At 53.1% G+C, this 16,508-nt stretch overlaps 1 protein-coding gene and 1 long non-coding RNA gene across 61 annotated transcripts in view; one reads left to right on the top strand and one right to left on the bottom strand.

Annotated features, from left to right (window-relative positions):
* The window catches only part of Bin3 (bridging integrator 3), a 39,331-nt gene continuing 22,823 nt past the window's right edge, over positions 1-16,508 (bottom strand). The window contains exons 3-15 of one of the 50 annotated variants that reach the window (XM_052191031.1): positions 15,404-15,444; positions 15,029-15,090; positions 10,431-10,567; positions 9,879-9,919; positions 4,980-5,121; positions 4,695-4,829; positions 2,103-2,186; positions 1,933-2,061; positions 1,599-1,725; positions 1,513-1,555; positions 1,222-1,348; positions 1,011-1,180; positions 1-883 (exon numbers count right to left, since the gene is read on the bottom strand). In XM_052191031.1, coding sequence (XP_052046991.1) covers positions 694-883; positions 1,011-1,180; positions 1,222-1,348; positions 1,513-1,555; positions 1,599-1,725; positions 1,933-2,061; positions 2,103-2,186; positions 4,695-4,829; positions 4,980-5,121; positions 9,879-9,919; positions 10,431-10,567; positions 15,029-15,090; positions 15,404-15,444 — 1,428 coding nt within the window. In that variant the 3' untranslated portion in view covers positions 1-693. Of the gene's footprint in view, positions 927-1,010; positions 1,349-1,389; positions 1,472-1,512; positions 1,769-1,809; positions 1,851-1,932; positions 2,271-2,354; positions 2,396-2,608; positions 2,693-4,694; positions 4,830-4,979; positions 5,122-9,878; positions 9,920-10,430; positions 10,568-15,028; positions 15,091-15,403; positions 15,445-16,508 lie in introns of all 50 variants that reach the window. The other 49 variants (XM_052191032.1, XM_052191033.1, XM_052191038.1 and 46 more) reach the window with 49 other exon arrangements.
* On the top strand, positions 843-2,752 carry LOC127691348 (uncharacterized). Of its 11 annotated transcripts, XR_007979244.1 has the most exons (9): positions 1,057-1,154; positions 1,237-1,322; positions 1,364-1,486; positions 1,573-1,742; positions 1,784-1,906; positions 1,993-2,119; positions 2,202-2,287; positions 2,329-2,369; positions 2,497-2,537. It is a non-coding gene; the product is annotated as an uncharacterized LOC127691348 (long non-coding RNA). The 11 variants fall into 11 exon arrangements; XR_007979248.1 differs by lacking the exons at positions 2,202-2,287; positions 2,329-2,369; positions 2,497-2,537 and adding an exon at positions 2,667-2,752 and having other exon boundaries at positions 1,784-1,865; positions 1,993-2,035; positions 2,077-2,160; XR_007979243.1 differs by lacking the exon at positions 2,497-2,537 and having other exon boundaries at positions 2,329-2,415.

Raw genomic sequence — 16,508 nt, forward strand, 5'->3', positions numbered from 1 at the left:
TTGTTTTACTGGAAAACTTTACTTGAAAATAAAATTCCAATAACAAGTGAAAATAAAATTCCAGTAATACAGGTGAGACAGAAGCCTTGCTTTGAGGGCTGCCGTTCAACATGTAACATTTTCTAGTGAACAGCTAGAGACAAAGTCCCAGTTCAAGGAAGGGCAAGCTAAACACCTGGGGTTTGTCCCCATGCTGGACCTGTAGGGGACCAGCTTTCCTTGTGTCGGCATAAAGGGCCCACAGAGGCTGAGAGACCAGAGTCTGCTGCCCAGGGCACTGGGCCGCACCCAACAAACAATCTAAAGAGTCCTGAGGGGACGGTGGCTTCCCTAGAGTAGGTCCTCTGGAGGTAGACAGCTAAGGCCTCAAGTTTCACAGGAAGCACAGGCCCGTCCAAAGGCTCCCACTGGCCAGACACTATAGCACATCCTGGACGGTTCTGGAAGTAAAAAGGGCCCCAGGGTTTTTCTACATTGCTTATCAGCACTGGACACAGGGAAACCATAGCCAGTGAGGCTCCTTGTATCAGGCTCAAGGAAATGGAGACATTTAAGTCAGACAACTGGCAGGGTAGAATAGTGTCTCCAACTGCCTGGCCATTGGGAGGTCCATGAATCCATGTCTGCTAGGAGCAAAGCCTATAGAGATGTCATCCGTGTCCCAAAGAATCTAAGGGCTCCTGAGGGACAGGCTCAGTCATCCGCCACAATGGAGAGGGCTCGGAGTTCACTTAGTTTGGTCTCATTTTCCCGCTCTCGCTGCTCATCTGAGTGGCCTGGCTGCTCAAGCTGCTGGGTCAGGTCTCCAAAGATCTTGTGCATTTCTGAGTAGTATATGACCTGGGAGGAGGCAAGAGGTGTGCATTTCTGAGTAGTATATGACCTGGGAGGAGGCAAGAGGCGTGCATTTCTGAGTAGTATATAACCTGGGAGGAGGCAAGGTGTGAATTTCTGAGTAGTATATGACCTGGGGGGAGGCAAGAGGTGTGCATTTCTGAGTAGTATATAACCTGGGAGGAGGCAAGAGGTGTGCATTTCTGAGTAGTATATGACCTGGGAGGAGGCAAGAGGTGTGCATTTCTGAGTAGTATATAACCTGGGAGGAGGCAAGGTGTGCATTTCTGAGTAGTATATGACCTGGGAGGAGGCAAGAGGTGTGCATTTCTGAGTAGTATATAACCTGGGAGGAGGCAAGGTGTGCATTTCTGAGTAGTATATGACCTGGGAGGAGGCAAGGTGTGCATTTCTGAGTAGTATATGACCTGGGAGGAGGCAAGAGGTGTGCATTTCTGAGTAGTATATGACCTGGGAGGAGGCAAGAGGTGTGCATTTCTGAGTAGTATATGACCTGGGAGGAGGCAAGGTGTGCATTTCTGAGTAGTATATAACCTGGGAGGAGGCAAGGTGTGAATTTCTGAGTAGTATATGACCTGGGAGGAGGCAAGGTGTGAATTTCTGAGTAGTATATAACCTGGGAGGAGGCAAGGTGTGAATTTCTGAGTAGTATATGACCTGGGAGGAGGCAAGAGGTGTGCATTTCTGAGTAGTATATAACCTGGGAGGAGGCAAGAGGTGTGCATTTCTGAGTAGTATATGACCTGGGAGGAGGCAAGAGGTGTGCATTTCTGAGTAGTATATAACCTGGGAGGAGGCAAGGTGTGCATTTCTGAGTAGTATATGACCTGGGAGGAGGCAAGAGGTGTGCATTTCTGAGTAGTATATGACCTGGGAGGAGGCAAGAGGTGTGCATTTCTGAGTAGTATATGACCTGGGAGGAGGCAAGGTGTGCATTTCTGAGTAGTATATAACCTGGGAGGAGGCAAGGTGTGCATTTCTGAGTAGTATATGACCTGGGAGGAGGCAAGGTGTGAATTTCTGAGTAGTATATAACCTGGGAGGAGGCAAGGTGTGAATTTCTGAGTAGTATATGACCTGGGAGGAGGCAAGAGGTGTGCATTTCTGAGTAGTATATAACCTGGGAGGAGGCAAGAGGTGTGCATTTCTGAGTAGTATATGACCTGGGAGGAGGCAAGAGGTGTGCATTTCTGAGTAGTATATAACCTGGGAGGAGGCAAGGTGTGCATTTCTGAGTAGTATATGACCTGGGAGGAGGCAAGAGGTGTGCATTTCTGAGTAGTATATAACCTGGGAGGAGGCAAGGTGTGCATTTCTGAGTAGTATATGACCTGGGAGGAGGCAAGGTGTGCATTTCTGAGTAGTATATGACCTGGGAGGAGGCAAGAGGTGTGCATTTCTGAGTAGTATATGACCTGGGAGGAGGCAAGAGGTGTGCATTTCTGAGTAGTATATGACCTGGGAGGAGGCAAGGTGTGCATTTCTGAGTAGTATATAACCTGGGAGGAGGCAAGGTGTGAATTTCTGAGTAGTATATGACCTGGGAGGAGGCAAGGTGTGAATTTCTGAGTAGTATATGACCTGGGAGGAGGCAAGAGGTGTGCATTTCTGAGTAGTATATAACCTGGGAGGAGGCAAGAGGTGTGTATTTCTGAGTAGTATATGACCTGGGAGGAGGCAAGAGATGTGCATTTCTGAGTAGTATATGACCTGGGAGGAGGCAAGAGGTATGCATTTCTGAGTAGTATATAACCTGGGAGGAGGCAAGGTGTGCATTTCTGAGTAGTATATGACCTGGGAGGAGGCAAGAGGTGTGCATTTCTGAGTAGTATATGACCTGGGAGGAGGCAAGAGGTGTGCATTTCTGAGTAGTATATGACCTGGGAGGAGGCAAAAGGTGTTGGCAAGAACCGGACTCCATGTCTACACAGCACTCAGTCAGCAAAGCAGACGAGAGGCACAAGCAGGGCCTGGTTCTGGGTCTACGGGTTGCTCTGGCTGAAGGGGGTGGGGTGTGTCTCTCCCTTGCTCCATCGCTGCCTCTCAGATTTCATCCTATCCCTCAGCAACCTAGGGATGGGGGAACCACATCTGGGGCTTTTGGAAATATATATACTGCCGAGAAAGGTTTATCAAGATCAAAATGGCTAGCTAGATTGGGCAGGGAGACTGCATCTGAGGGTGCCAGAGGGCAGGCTGTGGGCAAGGGCGGCTCTGGTCCTACTGCTTTTTCTAAGCGGGGAGAGGAGTCGGGGACTTTTGGTTATGGAAAAAGAACACGGCAGACACTGACTCCCCAAGTCTTGGAACTGGTTCTAGAAGTCCAGTTAAGGGAGGTGTCAGCCCCCCCCCCCAGACTGCACCCCTTCCCAGTCTTGCTAATTATCGCACCCAGGTTAAGTTGTCTGGAAGAAAAGTAGCACTGATGCTTAAAAGAGCACAACATGTGGGAGTGACAGTGTGAGAGGCGGGAGGCAGGGCCAAGAGCGGTGGGGTTTCTCAATGTGATAGATGGTGACTTTTCCATAGAGGTCAGAGGCCATTTCTGCCTCAGTTTCCACTTCCTGACATGACACATCCCCATCAGAGTGTTCCACATTCTTCCAGCACCTCAACTTTGAGATGTCTCTAGCATTCTTCCATCTGAGAATCCAGACGATGGGGGCTGGGAGGGTGGCTGTGCAGCAGGGGCCAGTGGGAAGTGGTATCCTAGGAGGTCTCTTCAGAACTCCCAGCTAGGCTGCACTGGGCCAAGTACTGGGGGCCCCCACGTCCTTGTCTGGGACACAGTGCCTGGTGAGTCACCAGGAATGCTCACTTCTCTAGTGACAAATAGCAGCAGCCGCTGGGGGAGAAGGTGGCTGGCACAGGGAGAGGTGGTAAACAACTCTGGCTACCCCGCTGCTTGGTTACAGGGTACCCCATAGCCTGGGCACCCTGCAGCTTCCTCTGAGGATCTGAGGGTGGGGATGGGGTATGTGGCTCACTGAAAGCAGAGGTAGGCGTCAGCAATAGAGAGCAGGCCAAGATCTTCCCTCATCCAAACAGGATGGAGTGGCTGGAAGATGGCCCTCACCTGCAGGGACAACAGGAGAGCAACCCCCCCCACACACACACACCCCTGTCGTCTGTCTCACTCTCTAGAGACCACCGAACTGAAAACAAGGACCACCAGCAAGCCCAGGCTCCGTCCAATGGGATAGTCATTCTCCACGGCTTTGGGTGTCCTTCCAGATGAAGGCTGGGAAGCACCACGAAAGCAACAAGGAATGATGGTGACCACTGGAGGGCAGCAGAGGTGCAGCTAAAACAAGCGGGGCAGGCAGAACTTGGGGACAAGAAGCCTTAGCTTGGTGGTCAGTGAGTGTTGGAGATGGAAGTGATCAGTGTGTGTGATCAGCGAGGATGTCTGTGTGGAGAGGCCCTGCTCCTGGCTCCAGTACCATAGCTAAACATTGCCTGACGATGAACAGTGAGGGGAGCGCAGGAGTTGCATGCCATTCCCATGGGACGCTGGGCTCTGACCTGTGTCTTACCCTCTTTCTGGCTGCCACCCCCATACTGGCCTGCACTCCCACTTATCTTCCACTAGGGGGCACTTCATATCTAGCAGCCAGCATTTCAGAGCCCATTCAGGACCTCCCCCTAGGACACTGAAAGTTAAGACTCCTGTGGTCTCTAGCTAATGGAATTCTCCTGTTGGGTTCACAAGCAGCCACCTCTACTGGCCTCTCAACACCACATGAGGCACTGCTGTCTGTGCAGAGCATGGCTACATCTAATGGGAACTGGGTTCCTACAAAGATGACTGACTCTCCAAGGGAAGAGCCCTCTCTCACCTGTGCCCGGATCAGGGACTCAAAGCTGGGCTGGAAATAGTCGAGTCGGCTGCCATAGAACCGTGGCATCTCATCCAGGAGTTGTTTGTTCTTGGCCTCAAAGTCTTCCCGTACAGGCCGTAGCTCCTCTCGGGCCTGGGGAACAAGATCTCGGGGTGAGGGTGTCACTGAAGGGGAGGGGGCAGGGTGTGGGTAGGAAGAGCTAGTGTCCTGGAAGGAGGGCCCCGTGGCAACGGTTGCTCTGCTTACCCTGTTGCTTCTTCCCCACCCCTCCCCACCCCGCACCTGGTGGAGCTTGGCCAGCACGGGACCAGTCTTCTCCTTTTCCTCGTACTTCTCCACCTTGGCCTGCAGCCTCCCGTAGTCTTGCAAGGCCTGCTCCCGCCGTTTGACCGCCATGTTGAGGCTTGGGAATATGCTGCTGAACCTGTTGGGCACAGCCTGGTTGGAAACAGCTTCTCACGTGGGGGCGTATCCAACAGCCGCTACTTACTCAAAGACACATGCGGCACACCTACTATGTGCCAGTCTCATAAGGCTCTGAGGCTTTGGGGCTTGTACAGGTAGGATGACATGAGTAGCAGACAGTACTGAGGGCTCTCCTCAGACCCAAATGCTAGGCTGTGACTGACGGTGCTCCTTGCCCTGCTGCTGAAGCTCATCATGAGGTCAGCAGGGCTGGGATCCGCCAGTATATACCAAAGACTAAACCAAACCAACAGGGCAGCCAGGGCCACGACCAGGCAGTGATGGTCTGGAAAGGACTATGAGTATCCAAGTTTACCAACACCTTTTCTACTAAGTCACAATGCCACTGACAGGTGACAAAAAAGAAAGATCCTGGCTAAGGGTTCCTTTACACTGCGAGGAAACACAAAGGAAATGGTTCTCCTACTAAAAGAACAAATGGAAAAACACATTTTAGAAAGATGGTCCCAGCTCCTCCTACCGGACGTGACTGAACAACATGGCCACTCAGGGAACCACGCAGGGAAGGCTGCGTTTGAAATGTTTTGGCATTTGAGTGTTACCATCAAGGCCCCCCTTCCCCCATGAAAGGCCATACGGTCTTGGACAGGCCAGGGGAGAGACACTTTTGGGGGGCCCAGGCAAGAGTAAATGTTCTTCTTGACACAGATGAGGAGCGGAGGTGACTCTGCAGGCAGGTCTCTTGGGAGTGAGGCAATGGGGCAGCTCCCCTGACTGCGAAGCTGCGAGGACATGTAGCTGGCCTTAGTGCTGCACAAGGCTCTCCTACCATACCATGTGGTGCCCATTGCACCAGCCAGGAGTTCTGACAGCCTGATATGACATAGACAAGCAACCAAGAGAATCAACGCCTCTGGCCACTCAGGCGGAGAGACATAGCTGGTGACCTAGGACCGTAAGAGTCAGCTTATCTAGGCGGAACCCAGAGCGTGACAAAGCAAGCAAATGGAGCATCTTTTTACTGGCACAGCAGTCAGGCTGAGGCCAGCCTTTCACATGCCCCAGAGCTGAGAGAACATCTGAGCCCTAAGGTTGTCTTCAGTAGGGTCACGTACCACAGGAGGCACGGATCCCAACCTTTGCTTCTCACAGGGCGTGGTCATCAGTTCAGTACTGAAAAGCCTCAACAAGCCAGGGACACACAGATGGGAGCAATGGATACTCCCGCTAGAGCAGAGAGAATATAAACTTGGCCAGGCATCAGGTGAAATGTACAAAATAGACGTGGGGACCAGGCACCATCAGGTCACCCTGGGAAGAGCCGGTCACACTGCCTATGTCAAGACAGCTGTAGCTAGTGATTCAGCCGCTCTGGAGCTGCTGCCCCTTCCTGGGCAGCTGGGCAGTGTGGCTCAAGGGAACAGGTGCCTCGAGCCTGAGAACCTACCATCCTGCCCCTCCCTCTATCCCAAGAGGACAAAGGACCCGGGGCCAGGCTCAGAGAGAGGGTCAGGATGGGAGACAGGCAGGAGGCAGAGGTGGAGCATTTTCCTGTCCAGGCCTCACAATCTCCCTTTGCTCATTGGAATTCACCTATGGTGGGGGGGGTGGTGGTGGTGTGCATCACAAGGAACAAAACAGTCTGTGAAGGGTCTCCTGCAGGTGTGAAATGGCCCTGGTGCAGCGTTAGTTGGTCATGCAGCCCTAGATACATGCTAGTCTCAGAAAAACAGACCTTAGCTCATGGTCCCGGCCCCTTTCCATGGGTGTCATCTTCAAGACCACGTCACACCTCCCAGGAACACTAATGCTGACGTGTCATGGCCAGCTCGTGAAGGGCACAGTGGGGCGAGTGTACACAGAAGTGCAGAGCTGGGAGACCAAGGCTACCACAGACCAGGGCTTGCAGCTTTGGGGAGTGAAGTGTCTACACAGCCAAGAGCACTACCCTCTGCAGGTGCAGCGGGCTCTGCTGCCCCCTGCTAGCGGCTCCTGACTCTTGGGGACTCGCAGGTCTTCCTTAGATCTTGTCTCCTACAGCAGTACTTCTCAATCAGATTAAGATTTGATTGAGATCTGAGCTTCCTCAGCAGCTCAGTAACTGTAGACGAATCACTAACAACGGGGAATCTGGGTAGCTTTGGACCTGGGACTGGGAGCCCCTGAGTCAAGGGACAGGTGTCATATTCTTTTCATCTGAGGGGACTATTAATGTCACTCACAGGAAGAGTACCTGCCTATTCTAAGGGATGGGGGAAGGAATTCCTGTTCACTTATTTTCTTCTCAGCTGTGGACAGGTCTTGCCAGGTACCTGATAGCAGGATGCACTCTACATGGGGACTAGCTAGGGGTGGGGGGCTGGTGCAGGAGGCTAAGATAGGTACAGGTGGTCCTCTCTGTCTGGACTTTCCCGGGCTCCTGCTGACCTCCCGGCAAGGATGACACATGGGCCCAGCTCTCCTTAGAGAACAAAGCGTACATTTTCTACTGTCTTCTCCAAAGGCACATGGTGGAAAAGTCCAATCCCTGCAAGTCTCAGCTGTCCCTTTAGAATTAGTGGTAAGAGGAGGGCCATCCTCTGTCCCTGGCCCTGCTCAAATCATACATCCGCCTGCTCCACGCACTCTTAGCTCACCCAGCCCTGCTTTTAGGTACCAGCTCTACCACACCAAGCAATCAGCTTGGCTTTCTTTCCACAGAGGAAACGTACTCAGGCCAGCGTGAGTGGGACACTCCGGCTCAATATGGCAGCACGCACACCCGGCCCGCCTCCCGGAGTTCCAAGTCTGTGAGGGCCTCAATCTGATTCACAGTGATTTTCAAAGATGGGAGGTGGGCCTAGGTACACATCAGGGGTCCAGGGAGCCCCACCTAGGAGGCGCCCGTTTCTTGCCTGCCATAGGATTGAACACCAAGCTCGCTCCCCAGGGAGATGAAGCGTGGGGTGAAGAGAGAGTGGGGAGGGAAAGAGGCCGGCTGGGAGGTGGGCTGGGAGCAGCCGGCCTGGTGGGGATGCCTGCCATTCCTCATCTGTGCCCACACAGCCGGGATCTTCCACCCACCAGGAAAGGGAAATTGAAAGCATCCCCATCCGACATGTGAACAACCAGGGACTGGGGGATTAGAGACCGAGCCCCCTTTGCGGGGGATACCGGGGGCGACAGGGTGGCCATGATCTTCATTAGAGGACAGGAAAGCTGCAGTTTCCTGTTTCCGGTGCTGGGGTCCCTGGGAGCTCCTCTCCTGGCACAAGGAAGCCAGCAGGGAGGAGGGAACAGGCAGCGGTGGTTTATGTGGTCATGGGGGATTGTATGCCGGCTGTGGGTTGCAGAAGCCAGCCAGGCAGCCAGGCCTGAGGCTCATACAGAGGTCAGCGGATCCATGGCGGAGATGGTGGCCGCCCCCTCTGCCACGCCCCCACCTTCCTGGCAGGTGGTGGGTCTCTAGCTAGCATGGTGGGAAGCAGCCGGGGTTTCTCTCTACTTGGCTGAAGAAGCCAGGGATCCGATTTCAATGCCGCCTCGTTGGTTGTGAAATCGAGAAGGTAGTCAACCCCCTAGTTCTCTGAGCTGGCAGTCCTGCCATATTCTGCCAACTCTGGGTGCCTGTGGCTGCATCTCAAGCACACCAGAGTTCTGTGTGCAGAGGCGCTTCCCTCTGAGATCCTCCTATCCAGCTCTGAGACCAGACCAGATGGACAGCTCCTCCGCACTCAGGTCCCCATGCAGGGTTCTCTGGTTGGGAGATGAACTCTGACCCAGAGGCAGGGGCAGGCGAGCCCAGGCCTGGCCTACGGCTGCAGGTGCTCTAAGTGTTCAGTGATGGGGAGGAACATTGAGAAAGCTCGGAGGGCTTTTCCTAATCCCACCTCTGGTCCCAAACAGGGAAGGGATAACTCAGCACTCCCCAACACCCAAAGACTGTAGGATCAAAAACCTCTTTCTTCATCTTCCTCCAGCTTGATCTTGGCCTAATGATAATGAAACAGAGGCTCATTGCCCAGCCCTGGCAAGGCAGCTGCCAGGGACCACCACGGACGAGGTAATAAAGTGCAGCTGGCGCGGAGAGGGAGCCTTTCTAGGTCAGAGCAGGCTGGGAGAGGCCAGGAGAGAGGAAGCACTTGAGAGCTTCAAGGCAAGGCTTGGGCCAGCCTCCTCCCCTGGGGACCCACAGGACAAACCTGTCTGATCCTTGACCAGGGCCTGCAGGTCTAGAAAATGAGTCCTCCAGAATTCCTTGCTCTCACAGGTCATGAGTGAGGGGACCTTCCCAAGCAGGATGCGGCGGCAGCGGCGGCTGCTGCTGCGCCCTTCCCCGTGTGCGGCCACCCCCACGTTTCCAACACAAAGTGCTGCAGGCAGCTGTGTCCCAGGCCGGCTGTGAGATGAAAGGCCTTGCTCATGTCTGTTGAGTGCAGGCCAGAATCTCTACAAGTTGAAATCAGCCAGCACTGGGCCTCCCAGGGGCCCAACCAGAGGCAAAAGGGGAAGGGGCCAAACGACCACCAGGGCAGTGTCTGGCACCACAGAAATGAGTAGTTCCCTGCTCCTAGATTGTGACTAGGCAGTGCTGGTGTCCTGGAACAAACAGGAGCCCCAACCACAGGACAGGCTGTATGTCTGGTGTCCCCGTTGTTCCTTGTCATGGGAAGCTGTGGCCACACTGCTAGACATGCTCTTTGGTTTCCAAGGGGCTAGCTGATCTGCTGTCCCCACAAGTACCTTGAGGCCCATTTCCCTGGATGACTTACTCACTTTTTCAGGGGTTCAATCACTGTCTTTTGGATCTGGTTCACCTGTGAAAAGAAAAACAGTGTCAGCCTCTTCCTAGAAGAGGAGGTCCCGGGTTCCTCAGAGGCCACACTGCTAGACATGCTACTTGGTTTCCAAGTGGCTAGCTGATCTGCTGTCCCCTGAGAACCGGGCAAGAGGGAATGGAGTGGGACAGGCTGTATAGTATCCATATTCTGCTGCCAGAGGAGGCGGGGAGGCCACCAGGAGTCCTGAGGGCCACACCTAGGGCTGGGTCTGGTTTCAGGCTAACACATTTCCTATCATGGCTATGGGCAAAGGTTTGTAATAATTTTGCTCCGTGTGGAAGGCTGGAGCGGCCCTGCAGAGCACAGCTGCAGAGCACAGGAGACATGGCCATCTGTCCAGGCTGGTTTGGGAAGAGCTGGGCTTGAGGCGATCGGGCTTTAGAAGGCTGAAGCCCAGTACCACTTTCAACCTATGGTCACTGCATCCAGCCATGTCTGAGGGAAAGGGGGTGAGAAGCATAGGCCACTGGCAGCAAGACCTGGTCACCTTCTCCTGGTTGAAGGCATCCATCCGCTTCATGGCTGTGTCTAGGGCTGTCACCATGCGCAGAAAGTCCTGGTCCTGCTCACACAGTGGGTTGGACAGTAGGTCCAGGGATATCTTCACAGCAGATTTGGACATGGCTGTGAAGAAGTTAAAAGCTCTGTGAGCTCCCAGAGTGACAGGGTTGAAGGTCTCCTTAGTGTTTGTTCCTTGACCTCAGCACCTCTGCCTATGTTATAGCTACCAGAACAAGGTTCCAAAAAGCCACACGACATGGTCCTCAGTGTTTCCCACAGTACTCCCACACATGCAATACTGTATCACTGAATAGCAAAACTCCTGGGTTGTTCTAGGACCAGGAGGATGGTAAGCTACACGAACGACACATTTCTGCTCCAAAGATGCTAACTCAATAATTCCAGAATACAAGAACCTGTATTGTAGGAGAGCTGTCTGCCCACTTGGGACTCTCTATAGTCTACTTATCACACCTGGGCAGAGGGTGACTACTTGAGGTCCTGTGGGCTGTCTGGAAGTCACAGGCAGCACCAAGGGGGATGGAGACCCGGTGGGAGCTCTGAGGTTCTTGATCTGGGGCTCACTCCATATTCGCTCATGGAAGAGCAGGCAGAGGGCCTAGAGAAGGACCTGACCTGACATGGTGCACATCAGTTTCTGAACACATCTGGCTGAGTATCAGAGCAGAAGACAAGTTTTGCAAATGATTTTAAGCAAAAAGACAGAAGCAGTAGAAGACAGATGTCTTTGTTATTGTTGTTTTAAATGCCACTGGGCGATACAGTACAGGTTGGCCTTGTTATGTGGCCCAGATGGACCTCCAGTCTGCAGTGATCTTCTGTCTCAGCCTCCTCAGTGGTGGCATTGCAGGCATGCCTGGCCACACTTGGCTGGGATTTATTTACTTGAGTGCACAGCATTTAAGATGCTATTGGTTTTAAGTCACACTGTTACTGTATAAACCACTGAGAAAGGAAAAAAAAAAAAAAAGCCAACCATCAAGCCACCATATTAGCAAGTGTGACAGAGCTGTGGTTGCAAGGACACTAACTTGCAAACGTGTCTTAGAATGGATGCAGTGAGACCCACCTCCAGCTGGTTACAGGTGGGGTCTCCCTTGCCATCCCATGAGTGGAACAGTCAGCCCATGCCCAATGCCAGCTCCTAGAGAAGGGCCTTGTGGGAGAGGAGTAGCCCAGGCCCCGCTCTGTCCCCATCATGGTAGAGGGTTACAGTTACCAAGCAAAGAAAGCCTGCTGTGTGAGGGGACTAGAAAGGTAAACTTGTCAGAAATATTGTAAGAAACAGTTCTGAAATGATTTCAAACAACAGGATCAAAAGAAAATAAAAGTCTGCACAGAACTGGAAACATGTCTGAAAATGTCTTCTATTATTAATCTTTCCTCAGTATTTAAAAAGAAACAAAACAAAACAGCCAAAAACAAACAACAACAACAAACCCAAAACCTTAACCGTCACTGGCCAGTAGGCTTTCTTCCCACCTATCCTAACACTCGCACGTTCTCGGGCCTCGTCCTGCTGGAACCACACGAAGCCAAGGTGCCGCACTCGCTTGGGCACGGCCAGGTCTGAAGTACAACACAGACACCGTCCTGGATCCCAGTCCCAGGCCACAGCCTTTTTGCCCTGCAGGAACTGTGTAGGGATGGCCCACATGGCCGTCTACCTGGTACTGGCAGTCTTTAAACTTGGGGAAACTAAGGATCTCCGACCTCCCCTTGTGTTTCTAAGGTTCCCATACAGCTTTCAGATGAAGCCCCAAAGCCTTCAGAAACTGCACTCTGAAAACTCCCGAAGTCTAATCATTTTACCAAATGGAAGCTCCTCTTTTCAGAGCAGCAGGGAGGATTCGGGGGCCTGTCTGGGAACCTGGGAGAATCTGAGGTCAGAAAGGCAGAGTTCACTTTCCTCAACTGTTGGGTCAGTGGCTCTCAGCTTGTTCCCAGTCCCACTGTTCCAGTGCCACAATGTGTCACAGATATCCCAGGCCTTGTTCTGGACCCCAGAATGCTAAAGTCAGGCTTGGTATCGCTGGTCCTCTCGTGACCCTGTTGTCACCCACGGGCCAGAGCCTGAATGCACACAGTGTGCTCAAGGAAGCTGCCCTGCAGAAGGGTGCTCTGCTCCCTGCTCCGGACCCAGTGGTCCTAGGCTTGCTTCAGTGGTCACCCCTCGGGCTCCATTTTACTGCTGGACAACAGACTTCTCATTAGGAAACAAAATCCTTTGCTCCATTTCCACGGATTCTACAGCTCTCTGGAGAGCAGGCCCCAGCCACTCGCCCGATGAAAGGCAGTGAGGAGCGACGTAAAGGCCTTCCATAGAAGTCAGACACGAAAGCCATTTCACAGCTCAGTTCCCAGACCTGACGCACAGCTCAGGACATGCCAGTCTGCAGACAGGAGGGGCCGGAAGTGAGGTCATGTGCAGACTGTCCTGTATCCTCGGGGTTGGCAAGAAAGCTCAGTGTCACGGACAAGGGAGAGGACTTTCCTGAACACTGGACGGTGGTTCTGCCAGGCTTTTGGCACAGCTGCTCCTGGGAAGGCATTTCTCTTTCTGATCAGAAGCTGTTCAAAGTGTTCACTGAATGAATAAAGGTGTAACTAACCAGCCAAGTACTAGTACCTGGCCAACACGGGCAACTCCAAGTCTGTGGGCCCTAGTCACCGCATGGCAAGTGGAATCAAAATAGACTCCCAAGCCACCCTGTGCTGCCCACTAGCCTGTGACCTTTCAGATGGCATCTGGACACTATGGTGCTACCCAAACTGGGATTCTACTCCTGGGGCAGCTGGTCAAACAGTGAGACAGGCCTGGTCACTGCAGTGAAGACTCCCTTGGCTGCTTTCTAGCCTAGAGTAAGCAGGAGAACAGGCAAGGCATGGGCAGGTGGGTAGGAAAGATGGCTCAGTGGTTAAGAACACTTGCTGCTCTTCGAGGAGCCAAGCGTAGCCCGCAGCATGCCCACTCACGTGCACACATACCCACACGAACACACGAATAATCTACAAAATAAAGAAAAAAGGAGGTTTAAAAACAAATCCAAAAATCCCTCTGCCCCCAAACAGGTGACTGACAAAGCGAGCCCCTCCTTTTTAAAGGTGGACATTTCGCATGCTCTGCCACCTTGAATTCAGAACATGCAGGAGGTGGGATGCCTCTGAGGCTGTACAAACCCCATGACCACCACAGACCTCATTATGTGGAGTGGCTGAAGGAGCCACAGATGGGCTCTCAATCCTCCCTCTGCCTTCAGGCTAGCAAGCACGACCCCTGGGTAAGGCCAAATTCCTTCTCGGGGCCTTTGCTGAAGTGTTCCCCAGGCACGCCTACACAGAGTACTCCCTTTTCTCTTCAGTTACAGGGCACCTCAGGAGAGAGGCCTCCCTGTTCACCCCATAAAGCAGCAGTCTTCTACCCTCCATCCCGTTGTGTTCCTTCATTGCACAGGCCTTTGCATGGGGCTGTAATACCTCTGTCCTGGTTCCTCACATCCCTGTCCAGGGATGGAGGCTCCTGTCTTGACTGACTACTGGATCCCAGGCACTGAGATGTGTGCCTGGAACAAGTTGCTTCTCAACCAGCATTTGTCAAAAGAGAGATGGTGGTTTCCCCTGGTCAAACCTGTCTCTCTCAGGTCCCTATTAAAAAGTGACATGCAGACACATCCCTCTCTCTGCCTCTCTGGAGTCTATGCAGAAGATGCTGAGGGTACTCGGCAGGAGCCGTGGTGTGGCAACTTGTGCTGCAGATGCTGGTGGTGGTGGTACTGTTGCTCGTAGTAGAAGCACGCTGGCGACCATGCTGCTCTCAGGGCTTTACACCAACACACAACTTTACCATTACAGCAAGCCACAGGCTGAGGCCCAGCAAATGTGGGTACTTTTCAGATAAGTGCAGTGAGGTTAAAGGGCAGGGCTGGGTTAGCGACTGTTAGGGCAGTGCTTGGTGGGGACAGTATGGGACAGCTCTCCTCTGTTCTGTCACACCATGACACAGCCTCTTGGCGCTCCCTGACCTGAGCTGCCTCAATTACTGGGCCCCTGCGCCTAGTTCTTCCTGAACAAGTCTCTTCAGCCAAGAGCCCTCCTTAGGCCTGGCTGTTGGCTGGCACCTGCTGGTTCCTCACCACTGTGTCCTCAGCAATGACAGAATGATCCTGAACTTTTCCTGGCTCTGTGTTAGCTGACTTTCCTGCTCAGCTGCATAGCCCCCTCGCATACTGTTGCCATGGGAAAGCCACGTTGCCGACTCTGCCCGGAAGGCCATGCTGTCTTTTCTCTCTGGCCCTGACCCCAAGGCAGAAAAGGCCCTTGCCATAGAGGCTTCTGCTGGCTGCAGAACTATCCTGACAGGAACCTGGGAGCATCTGTTTTCCTGCTGGACTAAGCTGGAGAGCGGCATGAGCCTGTGGGAGGTGGTGATCTGATGAGAGAGAGATGATGCAGGCCTCCTCTTAGGGGTAGCACTCGGTGTTTTCCGAGCACAGTGACTTCTGCGTTAGCCCTTGAGGGTCTGTGTCTCCCGCTGCCTTGGTGGGCACAGGGAGGGCCACTCACCCAGGTCTGCGTCAGTGCTCTTCTTCATGTCCTTCTGCAGGCGCTTGGTCTGCTCTTCCAGCCTGAAAGAGAGGGCGGATGGACACTCACCCTCCAGTACTCAGGCAAGCCCAGCAGGGAGGGCTTGACCCAGAGACTGCAGTGACGACCTTCCTATGGCCAGTCACCCATGGGAGCTGTCTTCTATTCCTAACTGTAAATGGACAAAGGGCACAGGAAGGGCTCCCTGGCTGGGCCTGAGCTAGCCAGGAGGAGGCAGGGCAGGGCAGGGCAGGGCAGGGCAGGGCAGGGCAGGGCAGGGCAGGGACCAAGACCTGGCAAGAAGCATGTGCCCCCAGCTATCTCCCATCTCCCCGCCCTGGCTTAGACACTCACTGCTGCAGTTTTCCATACTCTCTCTCAAAGTCTCTCTCCACCTGTAAGGCAAGCGATAGCTCAGTCAGTGGGGCAATGACAACACGGTGGAAAAAATCTCCCTGCTTACTGAAACTCGTTCCACACCCTCCCCCAGCCCGCAGCAACAGTGCTGTCCAGTCCCTACACGCTCCAGCAGATCGCTAACAACAGTGTCCCTGTGTTCCCAAACTAATGAAGTGTTTGACTTAGGAGAAGGCCTCTCCTTCCAGAGGACCAACCAGGCAAGTTGGCAAGTCTCAGCTCTGTCATTCCAGAATGAGGCACTGCTTAGTGCCCTTCCTCATCCTAGCTCTGGTGGCAGCCAAGGTGATCTGACAGGACTGGACCCCACCTAGGAGTCAGCTGGGCACCAGGGAAGAGGCGGGTCTGAATGGGGGGGGGGCAGTTCTGCCACGTGCCAGCTGTGAGGCCTGAGCAGGTGACTTCCCTTCTCAGCCATAGCTTCCTCACAGGGCCTATTTGTCTGCTGTGGGGTCTGGGTTACATCAAAAAAGATCTTGTGTGGGAGCAGGCGCAGGCGGGAGCTTGATTTCCCTGTTCCTGAACCTTCGAGGTATGCACTTCCAGGGCCGTTCAACTTGTGGCCTGCATGCAAGGCTAGCTATGAATATAGCTCAACACAGAACTGTAAGCTCATGAAATCATGAAATACTTTTGTAATGAAAAATAAATTTATTATTACTATCATTATTGTGCCTACAAGGGCAGGCACGGGATATCTGTGGAGCGTGGAGGACAACTTTCAGGAATCCGGTCCACTGTGGGGTTGGTAATCAGAGGTTGCCAAGCCTGCAGAGTAAGCGCTCTTCCCCACTGAATCAACACAGTGGCCCGCACTTTTTTTTTAGGGGGAAAGCAGTAACTTAATTGTGTGGTTCTTGAAAGGGAACACTGAAGATGACAGTGCCATCCATCTTCAAAAGGTTGGACCAGCCTAGTTATTCCTCCAGCACGTGCTGCAGTAAGGCAGTAGAGAGGAGTGAACAGCGGCGGGAGAGAGAGTTCTCATGCTAATAGCGTCTAGTATCTTTTTTTTTAAAAAAAGGTTTATTTATTTTATTTA

This window comes from Apodemus sylvaticus, chromosome 8 (genome assembly GCF_947179515.1).
Source record: "Apodemus sylvaticus chromosome 8, mApoSyl1.1, whole genome shotgun sequence".
NCBI classification, from domain to species: domain Eukaryota; kingdom Metazoa; phylum Chordata; class Mammalia; order Rodentia; family Muridae; genus Apodemus; species Apodemus sylvaticus.